Genomic DNA, 20,746 nt, shown 5'->3' with positions numbered 1-20,746 from the left:
ATTGCTGGCATATGTTCATTCAATTTTTTTAGTGTCTTGATTTGGATTTAGCGACCTGGTAGCAATCGCTGTATCATCAGCGTAGAACGCTGTTTTTCTCTCTTTCTTAATTTTAGTTACTTGTGAAACAAAATTAACTACCCAATTTTTTCCTATAACTTTTTACCTTTGCATAACTATCTATTTCAACATCAAGAGAATCCCAGTGTTTTAAATGGTGACTAGTTTACATTAAATATGCCGGCTCACAAAGTCCTCCAAATTTCCAAAACAAATCAATACCTCTGGTGGTACTAATCGAGGAGTTCCCTCGTCTTTTGGATTGGTTTCAAAATTGCAAGGCTACGGAGTTGAACATTGGTAGCCAAGAACTCAAATTTGGGTCGGCTGTTCAACGACGATTATAAAATAAAAAAAAGTCAATTCTCGCAAGTCGCCATATTTAGTAATTCTGGGCGACGCTGTTCCACCGCCGTGGCTTCGCCACAGGTGCCCACTGGGTAACGAAAAGAGAATTAGCAGTTCTGGCACTTTCTGTGGCCAATGGACAATAGCTCCAAGTGCCGGCCATTAAAAAAAAAAAAAAGTAATTCTATGTAATTATTAGGCCAACAACTGTGATTTCAATAGTAAATTCACATTTTCATGAATAGCACATACACATTTTATATTATGGTGTTTTACTTACGCATAAAATATGGATAGGTCGTAGGGCAGCAAACTTAGATTTGCCAATTTTTATGTTTGGATGCGTCTGCCTTGATACTTGATATGGTTACATCAAAGTGCACATTTGGCTTTCTCTCTGTTTTGTTTAATTAGAAACACATAAATGTGGATATATATTTCAAACAAACTAAAAATAAAAGGAACAATCAATAAAATGAAAAAAATTCTTTGACAATAGCAAACAAAAACCAATCGCACACTGTTTATTAACATGAAGAAAAAATATTTCACGTACAACAGTGAAACTCATAGCACAAAGAAGACTGTGTATATAGGAAACAATAACATATGGAAATAATAATTCAAACATTCAAATCCTTTCGAGATTAGTCCTTCATATCTTTTATAAAATACTTTGAAAAAATGATTCCAAGTTAAAGTATTCAATATATCTTGTAGAAATCTTTCAGAAGTAAATACTTCTGGACTTGTTCGGGAACGCCCAGTTCTTCTACTCCTTCGGGCAACTTAAAGTTGCCTTTTAATCTGCTTCTGATGAAATATCTTGAAAGATGCTTCAGAGATCTCGGACGCTTATCAGAAGTTTCCTCATAATTTACTAGATTGCAGTACCATTGCCATATGTCATTTATCTTCTGATAGTATCTAGGATTGATCCCCTCAAAAAGCCTAAAAATATCGGTCTTGGTCAGAAGGGCATCTGGGATAGAGCTCCAGAGTACTCGCACGGCCGTTTCATAAAATTCAGTTTTACGGACATACATATAAAGATCCAGAACCTGAATTGCACGGAAGTTGAGAGGATTTTTAGACATATCATACAAACTTTTCACCCACGTCTCGTAGTCTTCTTTATTATCAAAAATCCTAAAAAGTGAAGAAAAAAAAATTGCAAATTAATAGATTCTAATTCAATTTTTGAATCGCGTGTAAAAAATGTTACTCTGTTTCAATACATTTTAAAAGTGATTGCCAACACGAAATTATAGTTGGTTCCGTTTCATGTGGATATGAATTCTTATTTAAAGTAAGAATAGTCGAAATTTAAAGGAATTTCTCAAATACGGCCTCAATAGTTTCGACAGGAGTGTCTCCAATTCAATTTTTAGAAATAGGATAAAATAACAAAAATTTCATAAAATATCTAGATACAGAATAAAAATCTCAAAACGTGATATTTCAACAACTGAACTGTTAGGACAATATATTACACTACTCACTGTATTTCTAAGCCAAGAATCCGAAATAAAAGTATTTTTGTTCAGAAGCAATTTATTTTTGTGTCTGATCTTGTAGTTCAACTAAGAAAAATATTGATATAGTATTTAACTTATTTAATAACCCTCCTTTTAACCAAAAGTAATTCAGAGGGATTAGTTTACTTCACTGTATAGTACAGGATAACAACATGAATAACTTTCGTTAAAGTGATCCTCTTTCCTCGAACTCAGTACTAATCATTGACCTCCAATATGCTAATATCTACGTATTATCTTAGTTAAGAGAATCAGACCCGAAAACGAACTTCATCAGAATAAACATACCGTTTTTTCTGCGAATTTAAATCTCTGTGTCTCAAAATATGAGATGTAGCCGCTATCTAAAAAATAGATTTACCAAAAGCCAATTTTAAGGAACAGCGAAAATTATGAAGAAAATGGGAAATATAATGACAACTGAAGCTGACTTCATCAGGGGGTACCAGTCCATGAAGTCATAAATGATTGGCTTTTATGACTTTTGGGAAGTAATATCTAGAGAAAAAGATATTTTTGTGTCTGATTCTGAAACTTAACTAATAGTTAGCAGTGATTAGTTAGGTTATTTATTGTTTGGCCTTTAAACCATTAAGTTAGACACTTTACTTAGTTCGTGAAAATTCGATCATTTAAACAAAATGTATTCAGGGCTGAATAATATATATATATATATATATATATATATATATATATATATATATATATATATATATATATATATATATATATATATATATATACATATATATATATATATATATATTATTATTATAACCGTCGTTGAATAGCCAACCAAATTTTTAGGTTTACGACTACTAATGCTCAACGTCTTGTAATTTTAAACCTAATCCAGAAGACAAGGGAGCTCCTGGATGAAGTATAGGGGGAAATTTGCCTTCGTGGAGGACATTTTGATGGAACTACATGAAGATTAAAACCACGAGAACCACCCACAGTCAGCCTGACTGCAAGGGGACTCTAACTCATGATCAGTCTATCACTGAGGATATTTCACTTCAGCATTGTGGTCGGTGCAAGTTGGATGTGGAATTCGTATCGACCAGCCATAGCCGTGATTCGAACCTGGTTCACCTCATTGGAAGTCGAACGCTCTATGCCCTGATCCATGATGGCTAAAATGCATATTTTAATCATAACTATGGAACTAATTAGTAATCAGTTTTTTATGATTGCATTACAAATTAATTAGGTTTTATATATTTCTCTGCGAATGGCACAGTTAAATGCATAAATTTAAATTAATTATTTCCTAATAAATAAATAAAAAGAGTTTGAAGAACGAAAACTTGTGGGTAAAATAATCTCTGGGTATCTATAAATAAATATCTAAAAATTATTTTTTTATTATTTTTTTAAAGTTATTTAGTTGTAATAGTTAATTACTAACCTTTCTTGAAGTTTTTTTCGAATATTATTATGAGTTTATTTTCACTATTATTCTAAATTGAAAACCAAAAATTAAAAGTGGATTTCATTTCTTATATAAAAAAATCCCGTATCATTACACTAATATGTAAAGTTTCTGAAAAACATATTAAAAACTTTAGTAACTTAATCATTATGTAATTATTAATCAGTAAATAAGTTATATTTATTTATTTACGTAATACCACCTTGATAAAAAAGTTCCCGGAATAACCCCCGGGTGGCGCTACTATCGTTCCGATTTGAGTTCTGTTTTTTTTGTTAAGTTGGTACATCTGTTGTTGATATTCCTTCTAAATCTTAGCGTCATAGCTGGACATTTGCAAAAGTTACGTAGCCATCTATCTCTGTGTGTGTTGGCGATTTCTTACAATTTTAGAAATGGATTTAAATTTGCAACAATGAACTTGTATTAAATTTTGCGTAAAAAAACGGATTTAATGGTGCTCGAACGTTGGAAATGTTGGAAAAGTGTTTCGGCAGCGATTCTCTAAAGAAAACGGTTTTTTACCAGTGGCACGAGCGATTCTAAAGTGGTCGTGAATCAATCGAGGATGATGAACGTAGTGGCAGACCATCAACATCGAAAACCGACGAAAACATTGATAAAGTAAAAGAAATGTTAGTCAATAACCGCAAATTAATCATCAGAGAGATAGCGGAGGGCTTGAACATTGCCTATGGATCCGTCCGAGACATTTTGGTTAGTGATTTGGGTTTCCGTTGTGTGGCAGCAAAAGTTGGTGCCAAAAGACCTGAATTTTATGCAAAAAAAAAGACCGTGTTGACGTCGCAAAACACATGATTTGCGAGGCTGAATTCGATCCCATATTCCTCAAAAGGATCATTACTGGAGACGAGACGTGGGTTTATGAGTACGACACGCAATCCAGACATCAGGCAAGTGAATGGCGCTCATCAAAGTGAAAATCGCAGGAAGCACTGATGGACATACCGAAAATCGAATATAAAAAAAATTTATTGCAAACGAAAGTTGCAAAAATTGGAATTTGATCAAGGTGGTAAGCTCAAAAGGAAAACATTTCAACTTAAAATTTGAAATTATTTTGCTATAAAATTTTCAAAATTTTTAATATGAATTAACTTTATACAACATTACTATACAATCTGTTTGGGGAAAGAAGAAAAAAACAAAAAAACATTTAAATGAATTTATTGCAAACGAAAGTTGCAAAAATTGGAATTGGACTTCTGATTAAATAATTTAAAACTTTTGCGTAACAATCTGTTTATCGTTAAAAAAATAAACCCAATAGCCTAGCAATCTCAAGCTTTCCTCCAAAAATGGTTACATTTCAACAAAACAAGTGACAAATAGTACTGAACTTTCAACTTTGATGTTAGAAGCAAGAAGCTATATTAAAATCTACCAATTCTAAGAAAACCCGAAATAACCCGGGTTTTTTAATAGAAACTTGATAAATCATTGCTTCTGTTGTTATTTGTTGTTTAGTAAACAGTACACCATTTCAACTAATAATTGTGTTATTGTAAATTATTAAAATATAATTTTATGCAGAACAATAATGTATTAAAGTATTGAGAAAAATGAAAAACAAACTATTTTCGAAATAGATGACTAACATTTTGAAATAACAAACTATTTTTTAAATAGATAAAGGATGTTCGAACTAATTTCTTGAAACTGCAAGTTTTTTTTCCTTTTCTTCTTTTTTAAATTTATATTAATGCACAAAAATCAAATAAATTAAAATTCTGCATATTTTCATACTAAATATCAATACATTTATTTATTTTTTAACCATAATTAATTCAGACAAAAACATTTTCTATGTTATTATTGTTAAATATATTATTGTTATCAAAGTAATATAGACTTCTTGTATTATGTTTCAACTTGAGAATCACGCAATGCTTATAAGTGAAGGGAAAAAAGTTAAAAAAATAATGTCAAGATTTATTAAAAGAAAAGTAAAACAAAAGAAACATCAGAAATAAAAACTGTGAATGAATTTGCGTAAAATAATAATGCTAATTATTTCGCTTATGTTACGTTGAACATGTTATCGAGCACGTGAAACGGAAAATAAATAAATAAACGGTTCCTCAATAGATACTGCTTTACATCACACTTTTTATTGTTCCAAAGCAGTTAAAAAATCCTTAACATCATCTTCAACACACTCTTTTCCTTCATGTGTTTCCCCTTTGGATAAAATACAAAATTATTTTCCCATCTTTGACTACCTCACCTGCTCGACCCCACCTTTTTTTCCATTTTAACAGTTTGGGAGAAAGAGTTGTTGGGTCAAATGACGATGGAGCTAATTCGAATTTATGTTGCATAAATGTATAGCTAAATAAAATGTTTAAAGAGAATAGAGGAAACTACAATAATTATTAACTGTGAACTGCAGAATCTGAAATTTATTTAACAGTACTAACATTTTCCAACTGAAGTTTTTTGAAAGGGAGAAAGAACTGCTAGAAAGCATACTTCCTTGCAAGTTAAAAATCAACGCAAGTGACAAAACATTCAAAATTGAGATTTTTATAAATATGATATCTTTGTACGGTAAGTTACATATTGCAAAAAAAAAAAAAATTTTTAAAAAATAAATTTTATTTTATTAGCTTCTTATAACACTAATTTAGCACTTGAAATAGAAGGGAAATAGTTGTTAAACCGCTTTTCTCGGAACATAACTGTTCTATCTATATTTTGAAAGCATCCAAAACAGTGTTTTCCGAAAACACCGCTCTTCGTGAGTTTTAAAATTTCAGTCGAAAGTTAAAATATTTTAGATAAAATAAAGGTAATTAAAATTCGTAAAAAATTCTCCCGATTAATTACAGCATAATTAAACAATTAAAATACAATTTTCTCATTGTAAGTGAAACAAAATGGTATCGAACTGAAGGAAAAGCGAACACTTTTAAAATTTTTTTAAAAGGAATTGCTTTCAAGTATTTTCATATCACGTATGCTGTGATTGAGGATTTCTCAACCTTTAATAATTTTCTTTTTCATAACATAATTTTAAGACCACTTATGCAGTTTATCTACATTTCATTTTGTTCAAGAATTCTAAAAAAAATTAGTAGAAGTCACAATTACATACAGCGAAATCTATGCAATTAAAGGGGTTATTCGATTAAAATATTAATATTTATTCATATTTCAATATTTAATCTTAAGCTCTAAATTTTTGCGAAAAATTAATTTTTAATGGAATTTGATGCATAGAATAGTTTTTTGACGTATTTTTTTACTTTTTTTTTAAACTTTTTTTCTAATCCTCAAAATTTGAGAAATTTTAAATAACTTAGTTTTATGATCAACAAGCAATTATAATTAAAATTATCTATTTTAGAATCATAAAATATAAATGTCATTTAAAGTTACATAGAAATAAATCAATGTCAGTGAAAAGTATAATATATACTAAAATATTATTTGATCTCTTCTGAATTCCCGAGTTTATCCTAATGATTGTGTGTGATGTGTGAATGTGGCCCACCCTATAAACGGGTTTGTGGCCGTTTGGCGAGGGCAATGTTGCTCGCCTCCGTGACTTTGGTTCACAGGTGCCCACTGGGTAACGCGAAATCAGCAACAATTCTGGCATCTTCATAGGCAAAGATTCAAATTCAGTGCCTGTCATTGAAAAAAATAAATAAATAAATGAAAAATGTCTAAATTAATTCCATATTTAGTTTATTTCAAGTTTTATTAAATAATTTGAGCGAAAATGCTTGAAAATATTATGAAATAACTCTTAAATAGGAATTTTTTTTTTATTACAATAAAAAAATCTGGCATTTTTCTAAAATGGCAAAAATCGAACATGCATTTACAACTGAGAGTGCAGTTTTTACAAACTGTTTCCTCGGAAAGTCCACCAAAATATTAAAAATATTTCTATAAAAAAAATTTGGCTTCGATCTTATTTGTTTTATAGCTTAATATAAATGCAATATTTAGTTTCCTTTAAAAATTAAATATTAAAAAAAATTATTTCCCCATTTTTAATATAAAAACAAAATGTAGGTTTTCTATTAATTAAGAGAAGAAAACAGTTGTTGGCTTTTTACGTAAAGGGGATAATTATACAAGTAATTTGAGGACAGGAGAAAAATTGAATATTTCTTTAAGGAAAAAAAAATATTCGTAGAATCATTTTATAGAATTTGAAAAAAAGTTATCTCGACAATTCCATAATTTTTACTAAATTTACCGGTTGAAAAAATTCTAAATCGTATATATTATATATAAGATATATATATTATAAGAATCGCACATATAAAAATATTGAATATTATTTTGAAAAATACATTTTTGAAAATTTAAAATTATTATCATAAATATTATACACATATTTTTCAGTTTATAAATTAACATAAATAATAATAAAATCGGTAATTAAACCGTTTATTTCAGTGCATTATTTATATTACTCTTGTTATTCCTTAATTCAGTGCAACAATAATCGATATTAGGGATTTCAAGTTCTTGTTGGGTATTTCCTTAATTGGCACCATCTTTTACACTGTACCGGAAAATATCCTAAGCCTGCTTATCATGTTAAAATACTACAGGTGCTTCTTATTTTTATTAAAGGTGCTTATTATTTTTATTATAATTAGGTTAAAAAAAGTCTTGGCAACACAAATCTTGACCTTCTGTGATTTAAAAGGCTTTGGGGTTTTCACAGCAGCGACCCTTACTTTTTTTTATATATATAGAATGATAGTTAGATAGAAATTTTTTAATGTGTAGTTAAATTTGAAATATTTTGTACCATGCGGCGTAACTACCACTACAAGTATTAAATACCAAATCACTAGTATATATAAGACATGTTAACACGACTGTATCTGGAGGTACCATTTGATAAATGAAAGTTGACATTGTCGATAATAAATTCCCATCATTGGTGACCTCCGGACGTGATAAGAACTTGTCAATATTTTAATGAATCCTGATGCTACAGATCCTTACACTAGTTTAAAAACAGAATTAATTGTTAGATCAGGCGAATCATCGCAACAAGAAATTCGCCAATTTTTCTCTGGTGAAGAACTGGGTAATAGGAAGCCTTCCAAACAATTAAGGATTATGAAACGTCATGCAAAAACATTATAAGTCCCTAAAAAGTTTACGTTAGAACTATTTTTGCAGCGTTTGCCGACATCAGTGCAAACAATTTAGTAGCCGTTTCAGATTTATCTTTAGAAAAAGCAGCCGACATTGCCGATAAGATATTAGAAATCACGTCCGATTCACCATTGAACTGTTGTTTTATCACTTTAATACAAGATAGACTCATTCAGAAGGTTAGCAAATATTTATTCACCATAGCTGTTCTATTTTTCATCCAGAATGTTGCCATGCAACATACAAGAAATCGATTAAGCAAGATGATTATAAATCATTTCTTGTATGTTGCATGGCAACAGTCTGGATGAAAAATAGAACAGCTATGGTGAATAAATATTTGCTAACCTTCTGAATGAGTCTATCTTGTATTAAAGTGATAAAACAACAGTTCAACCATACTCTCTATGTATACGACAAAACTGTTATCACACTCGCTTCACTATAATATCAAAAATCAATGCTGGACGAATTGAGAAATTTACCGGATGCAGCAAAAAACTCGGACAAAGTAATTGCATCACAGAATAGAAATTAACTAATCCCTTTTTAAATTTTGGCTTCACTTTTTGCTAGTTTTTTCCACACTAATTGTAAAATACTTAATAGTATATTTTCTGGTGTACGCAATTATCATTATTTCTTTTTTTTCTTTTTTTTACCTTTTTACAATATCAAGCAAAGGAACCGCTATTTTAAAGTTGTTTAAGCAAGAAAACAACTGTTTGAAATCGCCCGTCTGGTCTCTATACAATCGTTCTACATTAAAAATTGGTCTCTCTAAAGCAATCGCTTCTGTTGGAATGAGATAATGATTCGACATCGCTGCAAAATTTGGCTACTTTATAACAAATTAAAATTTATTAATTATCAGAAGCATGCTCGTATTATTTTTTTTGCTATAAAGATAATTTACTTATCTTTTATAAAGTTATATAAAGAATTGTTTGTCCAGTTTTTATTTTATTTTTGAACCCTTAATGTTCTTTGAGTAAAATATAAAACAATAACTGTATATTCCATTTAAAATAAATTACACGGTTCAAAAAAGCAATTAAAATTAGTCAATTGAAAATCTACACTTAAAATTGAAAATCTACACTCACAGCGGCAATTTGGGTTTGATATGTAGAATATGTGTTTTATGTTAGTTAAATTTTAAATTAACTTTGTAATGGGAAACATGTGGACAATATTTTCGAAACCATAAAATATACATTTTACACAATGCTTAAAAAATCTGACATAAAATATAAAATATAAAGTAAAACCGCTCCTTTCAAAAAAAAAAAAAAATCTATGTAAAGCCCAACTATCTATATATTCAGTGAAATAAAACTCAAGAACTGCGTAAAAATCTTGTCAATAACTTGAAATCAAAAATCAGTTACAATCGCGTGCATTGTTCCGATACATAATTTAAGAAAAGCATTTTAGATTAGATAAAAATTTTCAACGATGTTAAACTTTTGTGCAGAATCCATCAGTTTATTTCCTGGATTTTTTAACCCAATGTGACTATATTTTTCTTAAAAAACGGCCGTTAAATAATTTTTCACAGAAAGTAAAAATATTAACTTGAATTTAAACAATATTTTAGGCGCAAACAGAACTGCTACAATAATTGTAGAAAAAATATAATAACAGGAAAAAAATCTAAAAATTACCGATTTCGTTTGATAAAGTTCAAAATTATTATTTTAAATTAAAGGAAATGGACAGTAAAAGAAAAATGAATCTCCTGAAAAATTAAAAAAAAAAACAATGGCCCCAAGACGCCAAACAATAAATGTGAAGCACTTGCATTGGCTATAGCTGAATATACAACACGTAAAATCGCTTATAAAAGATGCAAAAAAAAGGGCACAAAATAAAAAATTAGCGCAAAAAAGCCTGAAACTAATGAATTTTACTTGCTAAAAAAATATATATATATTTCTCTGAATTAAAACAAATAGATAAAGGAATGATATTGCATGAGAAAGACATCTACGAGAAAGACATTTAGAGGTAATGCGAGATAATAAGAAGAGAATCAGAAATTAAGAAACAAATATTGACAAAGAAATTCAGAAAATTAGAAATTTTGTTTGATAAAATACAAGAAATATCATTTCGATCTGAAAAAAATTAGGTACAAAAGATAAGGAAGCTCATAATTAAAATCTACCATACATTTATGTATAAGTAGAAAATAAGTGACTGAAAAAATATATAAAATTGTAATAATACAAAAGATACAAAGTAAAAGAAATAGCATAAAAAAGAACCAAGGCAAAGCATTAAGTACAAAAAATAGAAAAAAAAAATATATGAATTTTGTTTGATAAAATGCAAAATTATAATCCTGAATTAATACTAATGGTTAAGATAAAGAGAAAGAAGTTTAGCAATTAATCTGTACAATGCATTCATTAAGTTATTTAAAAAAAATCGGAAAATTTTGAATGATAAAATAAAAAATATTATTTTGAATTAGAACAAATGGGTAAAGAAAAGATAAAGGAGCTTAAAAAAACCTCTACAATAAATCTATTAAATATAAAAAAAGAAGAAGAATGAAGTCTGAAAATTATGAATGAAAAAATAAAAGATATTATTTTGAAATAAAACAACTGGGTAAAGAAAAAAGAGCTTAAAAAATCTCTACAATACATCTATTAAATATTTAAAAAAAAAAGAAGAAAAAAAGAAATCTGAAAATTATGAATGAAGAAGTAAAAAATATTATTTTGAATTAAAACAACTGGGAAAAGAAAAAAGAGCTTAAAAAATCTCTACAATACATCTATTAAATATTAAAAAAAAAAAAGAAAAAAAAAGAAATCTGAAAATTATGAATGAAGAAGTAAAAAATATTATTTTGAATTAAAACAACTGGGAAACGAAAAAAGAGCTTAAAAAAATCTCTACAATACATCTATAAAATATTAAAAAAAAGAAGAAAAAAAGAAATCTGAAAATTATGAATTTTGTTTGATAGAATACAAAAATGATTATTCTAAGTTAAAATAATCGGGTGAAAGAAAGACAAAGAAGTTTTAAAAAAGCTATACCTACTATGCATCGATAAAGAGAATTTGTAAAAAAAAAATGACTCGGGAATAAATAAAGTTAAAGCAAAAAATGAATATGAAAATATGGAATTTTGTCTCCTAAAATATAATGTTACTTCGATAAAAAAATAAAAAAACAATTGGGTAAAACAATTATAAGGATGCAAGTGTCTGCTATCAATTATTGAGAATTGCTTGCTCCAAAATATATTGAGGAATCAGAGATATTCTGAAAACAATGATAATAAACTAAAATTAATGAGCAAATGCACTACATTCTAATGAGCACTGCGCCTTAATGTTATGGAGGGGGCGTTTTCGAATTTAAATATAAAGAATTTTCACTAATTATAGCTTTAACAAGATTTGAAAGTTGCATTAGCTGTACATTTATTTTAAAATTATTATATTCAATTTACTACCGACCAAAGTAAAAAAAAATATTTTTCAATCTTAAAATCGTAAAACTAAATTTAGATAATGACACTAATTATTTTAATAAAGGGTAAAGATGAAAAAGATAAAAAAAATTTAAGCAAAAAAAGCAACCAAAATAAGAACTTACAATTTAAAGTTGACCCAATCATAGTGGTGTTCTATTGTTGTTCTGTTACAGGCTCCTGCTTCTGTTATTCTGATGAATGCTTCGTGATTACTTCGGAGACTACCACTAGAAAAGTCGCCTCCCCATGGAACTTTATTCTGGAACATAGTCCAGAGATCCAATTTAAGTTCCTTGATCATTTTTAGGACAATATCAATGGTATCGACTTTATTATATATAACATTAAAAAACATATGATGCAATATGACACCAAAAGTAGTATCTCTCATGTTATTAGCTTTATCTCTATATGAAAGAAGAAAGCATTTTTCGTCAGCGGTAAAATATTCATCTGAAGATGTAGAAAATAAGTCTTCAAAGAATTCTGGAAAGGAAAAGTCAACCATTGCTCTGAATAGTAAGACCCTAGTATTGATTGGTTAACTTCCAGTTAGTAAGAGATTCAAAGTTATTAAACCAGCTAGTACGCATGCGCAATGTGCATTTTGAACAAGCCAATAGGATTGAATGTCATACGCACGTCATATGTCAAAGTGTGCATGTATGTCGTCACCTTTTCTAAAGACTAGGAGACTCCTCCCCCAGTATGCTTGACTTACAATCCACGTGGTTTGTGCATTTTCTTTTTTTTTCCAAAAAAAGTCCAAATTTTTCAAAAAAAAAAAGAAAATTAATTAATTAAAAAAGAAAAGAAAGAGTTTATTTTCTTCCTAAAGCACAAAATTTTTATAGTTTTATGTATGAAACTGCAAGATTGATATGATTATGATTAATCATAACGAAAGTAATGGTTACTTAGATTTGTAAACTAATTAACTGTAATTGGAAAAAAAAAATATTTAGACTAAGAAACTCAAAATGTGTGACACAATAACCTAATGAGTCTGTGACATATTGGTACGTCTTTTTTCTTTAAAAGTCAATTTTTGCAATTTTTTTTTTTATATTTATATTACCGTTATATGAAATTAAGTTATATAGTTTTTAAAAAATATATATATATATAAGACAAACTTACAGCTTTAAAGTTTAATACATAAAAAAAATAATGTGAATATGAGACAAAATTTAGTTAAATATACTGACTTCAAAAATAACTTTATTTAAAAATACTTTGGGAAGCAAAGTGCATCTAGTTTATACATTGTAACTTTGAAATATGTGATTCGTCAAAGAACACTCCTTTCGCTTGAATCTTTCCATATCAAATTCATGTATTCTTAAAGGATCAATATTTTTATTAGAGATCTTGGACATTTTAATAAAAATTCTGCTTTTTTAGCGAATTTTTTGCATTGATGGACTTTTACATCTTGGAAAAATGACCGGTTGTTCACTTAAATAATCACTTTTTAATGCACTGTGTTTTGTTCGTTATCATTGAAAATCCATTTTATTCTTTGATTGTTTTTTGGCAGTTTTCATAATGCAAACCCTGATGATTTTAAAAAATCCAATTTTTATTACAACATGCGAATTTTAAATCATGCATTCAAATAATTACTCATAGATGAGCTTTATACGTGCTAATTTTGTCGTAAATCAATGCTTTTTTTTTTCAATTATTACTAGAATAAATTTAAATTATCACTTGTTGCTACAATTTATTTTTGCATATTTCTTCGTAAATATTAGTTACTTTTCCGTCATCTTTTTGGTAATAAAGATGACGGAATTCCGAATTTCAAAAATTTTAATGCAACAGGAATGCAACAAGAAGAATTATTAAAGTAGAGGAAAAATCGAATTTTTAAGCTGCTCACTGTTTGTAATTTTGTTTTAAATTTTTTGGTGTTTAGGGGATTTTTTAGAAAGAAAACGTTTCGTATTTGAAATTCATAAAACCTCTAAAAATTCAAAAAATAACAACGCTTGATACAAAATAAACATCGAATCTTATTTTATGCAATAATGGTTTTTTTTCCCTTAAATTTCACTTTTTGCTTGAACCCTATAAATTTTTTTTAATAAAAATATTTAATTTGATTTTATATTACTCACTAAAATTTATATGCATTTTTTTTTACTCTTCAGTCAGTGAGCATTAAAATTTTTTTGATAGAGTTTCTATTCCTCTTTCCCAATATTTAAATATAGATGGATTATAAAAATTTTTTTGTTGAATTAATTACTGATAAATATGAAGAAAAAAAATTTAAAAACGCATGTTTTTTTTTAATTAAAAGTATTTATTTTCTGCAGTAGTTTACTAAGTAAACTTATTTTTACTCTATTTTATAACCGACACTAAACAGCCGACCAAATTTTTGAGTTTACGGTTCCATTGTGCAATGCCGTTTCCTTGAAATTTTGAAACCTAACCTGAAGACAAAAGAACTCCAGGATCAAGTATTTGGAGAAATTTCGCATTCGTGGAGGACTTTTTGTTGAAACTTAACCAGCATTAGCGTTATATGGTGAGAAAAACCACGAACACCTTCCACGTTTAGTCCGACGGCAAGAGGACACTGACCTATGGTCCGTCTACCACTGAGAATATTTTACGTCAGCACTGTGGTTGATGCGAGTTGGGTGCGGCATTAGTATCGACCAGCCATCGCTGGAGCTCGAACCCGGTTCATCTTATTGGGAGGCGAACGCTTTATCCCCATAGCACATGACGTATACTGAACTTGACGTATACTGTGATGTATATATTGTGAAACTATTGAAAGTCTAGTTTTTCATATTTTTGAAATTAAAAAGGCTCCGCAAAATTTCTCATTTTATAAACCCTTCCTGTAAAGCAGTGTTTCCCAAACTTATGACTTTTGTGTACCCTTTCTAAATTTTTCGTAACGCTGTGTACCACTAATAAAAAAATTTATGTATTTTTTACTATAAAAAAATTGCACAAAAGTTAAAAATCACAACTGGTTGTTGACACCACTAATTATTAACTGTTAACTCTGCAAAAAATAGCCAATAAAAAAATACGTAATCGTAAATTTTCATAGCTAGCTTTGTTTTCAAATAAAATTTTTTGAAATTTTCGTTTGCTGCAAGATATTTCGCGTACCCCGCTAAACCGTTCCCGTACCCCTGAGGATACGCGTAGGACTTTTGGTATGAAGACCACACACTTTGAAGACCCTCTATCTTTCCTGCTCATTTCCTATTCAAGGAATTTGACCCCTCCCCCCTTTTCTAGAGGTGTTGCATTTTCTGTATGAAATGCAAACACAAAAAGGGAAAGGAATTTTACTGCTTTCTCTAAAAGTTAAGTGAATGCGAAGATCAATTCAAGGTCACAAGATGTTTGTAATAAAAATATGGATCTTAATTGTAAAAATCTATCAATTTTTTAGCCACTTATAAATTCAATGTTATTTACAAATTCTTAATTTTAGCATTTACCCTTACAAATATTTAAACTGAAATGTTAAATTATTAATCACAAAAACTTAAGAATATTCTGTAGCTGTTGATAAATAATATGTTATTTAAATTGAAATGTTTGTTACAGAAATTATTAATTATAAAAATTAAGAAAACTTCCTACTGTTCATACTTCCTACTGTTCATGTGTTTGTTACATAATTCATTAATTATAAAATTTATAAAAATTGATGAATTATCTTGCTGTTTATATATTATATAATAAGCTCTTAATTAGTTTTAGTTTAAATATTTATCCTGATAACTATTTAAATTTAATTATACATGTATAAAATTAGAAAAGTTTTTCTATGTGTTTGGCGCTCAAATGAATGAAATTTGTGTATTTAGTGTCATTAAATTTGGTCTATAAAGAGGAAAAAATTTTGAGCAGTTTTGAAATGTTTTTAATCAATTTTTTTAAAAATTCTTTCTAATTTTATTTTCACTCTTTAATTTAAACTTCTTAAATATCAGCATATAATACGTTTTTAATGGTATTACAAAGGTAAACTTGAATATTTTATTATGATTGGGAAAAGTATTTCAATTATTTTATTATTAATTGAGAATGTTTTAAGACTCTAATTATTAACAACTGTGGCTAAATATGATTATTGAATTTTATTCTGTGAACTGTTATTTTGTTTTTAAGAAAGAAAGATTTTGTGTTTTATTAACATTTTTGCAAGAAGTAACTGGATTTGCAACATTTAATAACTGTAATTAATATTTTGGCCTTATTTTGATAAAAATTAAGTTATAACAATTTTGCTAAAAATGTATTTATTCAAATACTTTTTCTGTTTTTATTAAAATGTCTGTTTTTATTTTTTTATTTTTCATATAGGGTAAACCAACCAGTGAAATAACACTACCCAGTGAAGGACCATTTCATATACAGGGTGTCCCAAAAGGTCGTTTACAAACTTAACATGCTGGTCTGTCATATCATGATGAACAAGATTTACATAGGAACTTGTGTCCGAAAATTAAAACTGAGACAGCTAGAGTCTCAAGTGCAGGTTTGGATGAGGAGAAAAAAAATGATATCGATAGCGGTGTTAATATAATTTTTATTATAAAACATCATTACATCACAGCAAATGCTCAAAATTCCTTCCATTCGCCACAATGCACGTTTCACAGCGTCGGCGCATAGATTCACGAACCCGTTCAAATTGGCCAGGAGTGTCACGGACACGTGCTGCCGCTTCCGCGATCCTGGCGATAAGATCCATGTCCGATGTTACAGGTGTCTCGTACACTATGGACTTCATGTGTCCCCACAGGTAGAAATCCAAGGGAGTCAGGTCAGGGGATCGCTGCGGCCATGGGACTGGTCCGCCTCTACCGATTCAGCGATTAGTATAAATCCTATCGAGGTATTCTCGAACAGCGTAACTAAAGTGGGCAGGCGCTCCATCATGCTGAAACTAGATGTTTCGGCGTGTAGCGGCTGGAACGTCACCCATCAGATCCGGCAAAACTCTTTCTAAAAAAATGCAATAGGTATTTCCGTCGAGGCGTTCAGGTAGAAGGTAAGGGCCACAATCAACATGTCACCGATAATACCAGCCCAAACGTTTACGCTGAAACGTTGTTGATGTGCATGGGCAAGTGTACAGTCCGCAAAAAAAAAACGAATCACCCTGAATAACTTTCGTTCTAATGATCGGATTTTCACGAACTAAGTGTCAATCTTAATGGTTCTTGGGGGTGACCTCAAATATGCTAATTAATTAGTGCTAACTATTAATTAAGTTACGAAATCAGACACAAAAACGTACTTTCTCTGAATAAACATATATTTTTTTTTACATATTTGGAATCTAGACACTTGAATTAGGGGGGTTAGACAAAATTTTAAAAAATTTGGGTGGTAAATTGGGTTGCAATAAAGGTTTATATATTTGGCGATAGTCCAGAAAACCGCCAAAAAAAGTCGCCTGCGCAAATGAATATATTAAGATAACCCGTTGACTAATTCAAAAGAGGAATGCGTAATTTTACTAGGTTGCTAGGCAACCACGCTCTGACTGTAAAAAAAATTGAAATAATGTTTGTGACTGATGGGAGATGTTTAATTATTTGTTAATAGTAAATATCTCGAAGTTTCTAGGCAATAGACAATTTTTAAGCTGATTTCTGTTCAAAAAGCAAAAAAAAAAAAAAAATAATAATATTTTAATCCCCTTTGAAAAGAAAATTTGTATCGATTTATAAATTATTTATGATTTTCTAAGTTTTTAGAATTTAAATACATGAACTTTTTATCTGATATTATATAGATTATGCTGTTTTTGCTATATTTATTCGAGGATTTCATACTAAAATTAAATTAACATAGCTTATTATAGCTGAATACAAAATTTTAGGGATAATCATTTTTACAGCTTTAATCGAGTCTTCTAAGCAAGAAAGTTTGAAGAAAAAAAAGTACTTGAAAAATAAAATTAAAGATTGTATAGTAATTCTAATGCACATTTACAAGGTTTTCTACAATTTACGATGTTTCCTTTTTCTATAACTCAAGAAATTGCTGAATGTTTAGTGCCATTTTAAAAACATTGAAATACGTTATGTTTAAGAATAAGATATTGAAATAATATGTTGCACATTGTATGATTCATTTTTTAAAAAATCGCTTCATTCTGCTAGATATTTAGTTTACATGGTTTTCTTTGGATAAAAATGATTAGCAAATTTGCATCCTTACGTTTCGATACATTCTGAAACTTACGTTCGCAAATTCACCATAAAATGTCGCACAGCATATTCTTCAATTACGATACGCTACATTTACCACCAAATACTGCTACTATGATTAATTTGTTTTCTTACATATATCTGATACTTTCTTTTTAAACAGAGCTCGTACAAGATACTGAAATGGGGGCACAAAAACTTAAAAGATAAAATATTTAATTTCATTAACTCAAAATATCTGGTCTCAAAATTTTAACTTTTAAAGTTAAATATAACTTTTACAATATTGATGCTCTTACATTTTTAAGATCACATAAATCCTGTTAAAATATTAAAATGCATATGCTTACTTTAACGAGTGTAAAATCCTTATCAAAATAATGATCAAGACCCAAATGTAAAACAGTATAATTGACGATAAAAACTCAACTGGCTTCAAAACATATGAAGAGGGAAGCAAAAGTCAACATGTTTCGAGCGTTCAAATATAATCGCCCATACTCAAGACTTGTCAGGCTTGAATAACTTGTGACTTTTATTATTGGACGCTCAAAACATGCCTATTTTTATTATCATCCATTATTTTTTTAAAGCAATGACGTTATTATATTTTCGATTCCGTTTCTTGGGATTATCCATTTAGTTACACAACATATTAAATTATTTCACTCTATATTAAAATAAGTTAGAGACACAGGTTCTTAGATGGAAAAAATGACAATTCACTACTTTGTAAAAAAAATCAATGCAGTATTTTTTATTTTTTTTTATTGCTACAAGCCTTAACATTTTAATTTAAGGACATCAAAAAATTCCGTTTAAAATTGAAATTTATCTTTATATTATTTATTATCTTTGTAAATGTAGTGCATAATTATTACATCATACCTTAGACACCTTAATAAACTATGTTTACTGACTGAAAATAATAATAAAAGCTTGAATGGAAAATTTCTTTGCATGCTTTTGTGCCAATAATTAGCCAAATTTTTATCTTATTGCGGTCTTTAATGTCCAAACGGGAACTGGTAGGAAAAATCCATTTAAAGACAATCATCCAGGTAAAGGGTTTTTAAGGCGACATCCACCGATGACTCAGTGCAATGCGAAGATAATTTCAAAAAGCAAAACTTCCCTTAGAGAATAATATTCGAAATACTGATTTTAAGAACTTTAGAAGAATCTTTAGGAGGGAAGTAGCCCTGGCATTCTTTTAGAAAGTGATTGCATTTACAATGCGGACGAAGTAAGAGTTGAATACTGCCCTTAAACGGGAAAAATTTTTGGCCCTAAAAATTATAAGGATTTATATTCTAAAGTACCCAGAAAAGAAAAAGTAACTGCCTTAGTAGTTTTTCCTTACTGAAGAATTCTTTGAGATATTACAGAATCAGTCCCTGCTATATATTTTATTGGAAAAAGCGATTCATGAAATGAAACGATGACGGCAGCAACATTTTACAAATATATTGTAAATGCTTCTACTCATGGCTAATTAAAAATGCTATCAAATTCCCTATTTCGCTTGTTCTGGATAGGTATAAATCTCACATCAATTTGAAACTGAGCAAGTTTTGTTTATCAAAACAAATTTTCTGGTTCAATTTTCTACCTAATTCATTGAAATCTCCCGTTAGATCTTGAAAACAAAAGAATTGTAAAACAATATGTCGAGAAAATTTTTACATCCATTTTTAAATAAGATTTTGAGGCATCAACTGATGAAGTTGAAATGCTTTTATGAAATGTGATATTTTTCCATTTGATGTAGAAAACGTTGAGTTTAACGAATGCATGCAAAACAGACACCAAGAGTTAATGAGCGAGACAGCTTATCAACAAAACACATGCTTCGAGAGTAACGATGCACTATTTCTTCAGAAGCTTGAGATGGAAATCTCACAAGTTATGTGGCAAATTTTTAAAGGAACACTGACAGAAAAGTTTAATCTCTCAAATATCCAATAGCCTGTGCTTTTCTCAATATTGAAGAATTTATTTCTAAAAGAACATTTGGTTAATCAAATTTTGGCACTGAAGCTGAGACAACTAACATTGATAATGAAAGTATCTTGAAAATTGATTTTGAGATAAGTCCTCTTGAGGCATAGTTAGTTTGCAAAAACAATCGGTTCCACAAGTAAATGGTAAGTACTGCTGATGACCCACTAGATATAAGTCAATGAGAGATGGATTTTACACAAACTTCGAAACTCCTTTTTCTAATTTATTATCCAGTGAGAAATTCTAGAAATGGTACTGGAAAATCAAAAGAAATTTGGAACACACATTTACAGTGACCAAAAATTTGGAAAAAAGAGGAAGGTTAAATCAAAAGAAAAATAAATAAATTACTTTTTTGCATTTAACTTCAGAAAAAGAACGAAAATTTAAAGAGATTGAAAGAGCTGAAAAAAAGTTAAAGCAGAAAGTATGAGGAAGAGAAAAAAAATACTTAAGATAAAAAAGAAGTTCAAAAAATATGGGGAAAAGAGTAAACAAA

At 29.0% G+C, this 20,746-nt stretch overlaps 1 protein-coding gene across 1 annotated transcript; it reads right to left on the bottom strand.

Moving 5' to 3' along the window:
• Positions 1 to 909: 909 nt before the first annotated feature.
• Positions 910 to 12,635, bottom strand: LOC107451960 (uncharacterized). Its single transcript, XM_016068207.4, has 2 exons — positions 12,157 to 12,635; positions 910 to 1,557 (listed from the first exon to the last, which is right to left on the bottom strand). Exons 1-2 carry the CDS (start codon positions 12,540 to 12,542, stop codon positions 1,113 to 1,115), a joined length of 831 nt encoding a protein of 276 aa, XP_015923693.3. The 5' UTR covers positions 12,543 to 12,635; the 3' UTR covers positions 910 to 1,112.
• Between the last annotated feature and the right edge of the window lie 8,111 nt (positions 12,636 to 20,746).

The sequence above is a fragment of the Parasteatoda tepidariorum genome, chromosome 4, assembly GCF_982258835.1.
Source record: "Parasteatoda tepidariorum strain Cologne lab strain chromosome 4, Ptep-v5.0, whole genome shotgun sequence".
NCBI lineage: Eukaryota > Metazoa > Arthropoda > Arachnida > Araneae > Theridiidae > Parasteatoda > Parasteatoda tepidariorum.
This window is presented reverse-complemented; position numbering and strand designations above follow the sequence as displayed.